At 38.1% G+C, this 1,977-nt stretch overlaps 1 protein-coding gene across 1 annotated transcript in view; it reads left to right on the forward strand.

Annotated features, from left to right (window-relative positions):
- The window catches only part of LOC109236473, a 16,033-nt gene extending 14,410 nt beyond the window's left edge, over positions 1 to 1,623 (forward strand). Inside the window, exon 3 of the mRNA XM_019402655.1 lies at positions 1,606 to 1,623. Coding sequence (XP_019258200.1) covers positions 1,606 to 1,623 — 18 coding nt within the window. The remainder of the gene's footprint in view (positions 1 to 1,605) is intronic.
- Positions 1,624 to 1,977: the final 354 nt, after the last annotated feature.

A 1,977-nucleotide genomic window follows, 5' to 3' on the forward strand; every position in this document is an offset into this window, starting at 1 on the left:
TGGCAAATACTGATAAGAACAGTAGAGAAAGCATGCTTAGAAGAAACCTAAACAGGGCTTAGTAGAAGGCAAACAAAGAAACTTAAAAACTTAGTAAAAAAATACAGTAGAAGAATACAAGAACACCAGAAAAGTATAGCAGAAAAGCATATAGGAAAACACAGTAAGATAAACATATAAGAACATGGTAAAAATACAGTAGAGAAGTCTACGAGACCATAGTATAGGAGAATACAGTAAGAGAAGCATACAAGAGATGATACGAGAACATAGCGGAGGCAAACACACGAATAACAAAGAAGAAAAAACACATAAACACTTTCCAGAAAATCCTAAATTGGAAAAGAAAGGTTCGGAAAGTGATTTTCGAAAGAAAAGTTAGGGAAATCGTTTGAAAACTCAAGTAGAGCATAGATACACAACAGATCTAAAAATAATCGGAGAAAAACCTCGAAGGTTCAGGGTTTCAGAGAACCCTAGAATGAGAAAGGCTTTGAAAAGGTCATTGACCTGAGACGTAGAGGTCAGAACTAGGCTCAAAACACCATGGTACGCCGGAGCAAGGCCGGCGATGACTCTGGAACCTTGAATCGGCGAAGGTCTGAGCGCAAACCTTCGAGGACTGGCCTCGAGTTCTTCAGGTATCCGGTGTGTAAGAGCAAAGGGAGGTGAGTATAAGACTCCCATGGCCTGAGAAGCCATGGATTTCGGTGGATTTCACGGTGGAAGACGATGAGAGGCGGCTAGGGTTAGGGAAGGTTCGAGAGTGTTTGAGAGAGGGGAGGGTTTCAGGGGCGGCGGATAATTGAAAATGAAATAGGGTTGGGGGTTTGGTAAATTAAAAAAGGAAAGATGGAGTGTGAGCCGTTGATGTGTTAGATCAACGGCTGGGATTAAAAAATAGGTCTGGGCGGGTTTTTTAATTGGGTCAGAGGCGGGTAGTTTAGGAATTGGGTCGGGTAATTTTGGGGTTGAGATTGGGTTAATTGGGGGGTTGATTTGGGCTATAGTTGAAATGAAATAGGGCTAGTATTTAAATAGTCGCTTTTCCCCTTTTTATTTTAGCAAAATGATTTCTGAAAACAAATTAAAGGTGCTAAATTAATTAATAATATATAAATATTAGATTAAAAATACTGAAATTAAATTTGTAATTATAAACGCAATTAATTCTTAAAATAGGCTAATATTGCAATTATATGCAATTTAGCTTTAAAAATACTAAATAAATTTGTAAAAATTACCTTAGCTATATTTTGGGATAAATATGAGAATAAAATAAATTAATCACCAAAATGATAATTTGAGGAATAATTATTGGTTTTTGTATTGCTAAAATAGGGCAATAAATTGATTTAAAAATTAGGGAAAATACTAAAACATTTGGACACACTTATATATGCATACATATGCTATTTTGAAAGTATTTTGCATATAAAAAATATACAGGAAAAAATTGGGTATCAACAGCTGCCCCTCTTTACCAGGGAAGAATGAAAGAGTTGTTGGGTAAAGATATGATGGCCAATTTGACCAAACGAAACGGTTTGAAGAATCTGACCGTGCTCTGGTTCCTGAGCTGCTTACATATCCCTGGGCTTACAGGAATCAGGCCACATGTAGTTCAGGATCCGTCGGCGGAATATGCCGATGGAGATCTTTCAAGAACGGACATGATATTTAGGTTGGGATGAATGGTTAAAGTTTAGTAGGGTTGCGGGAATTGGAGTGGAATGCTCCTGCCGAGATGGATGTTGCTCGTCGGTTTACCTGCAAATAAACAATACAAGCGATATTGTGCATAAATTTAAACGTGATGCAAGTTCCCGTTGGACCATGAATGCTGTCTTTGGACGGTTAAGATGACGTCCTTAGACCATGATGTCCTGGGCCATGAAGCATATAATAAAGGATTCGCAGGCTATGAAATGATGCTCTCGGGCTATGAGAATGATGCCTCCTAACAATGATTCCTTT

The sequence above is a fragment of the Nicotiana attenuata genome, unplaced genomic scaffold, assembly GCF_001879085.1.
Source record: "Nicotiana attenuata strain UT unplaced genomic scaffold, NIATTr2, whole genome shotgun sequence".
NCBI lineage: Eukaryota > Viridiplantae > Streptophyta > Magnoliopsida > Solanales > Solanaceae > Nicotiana > Nicotiana attenuata.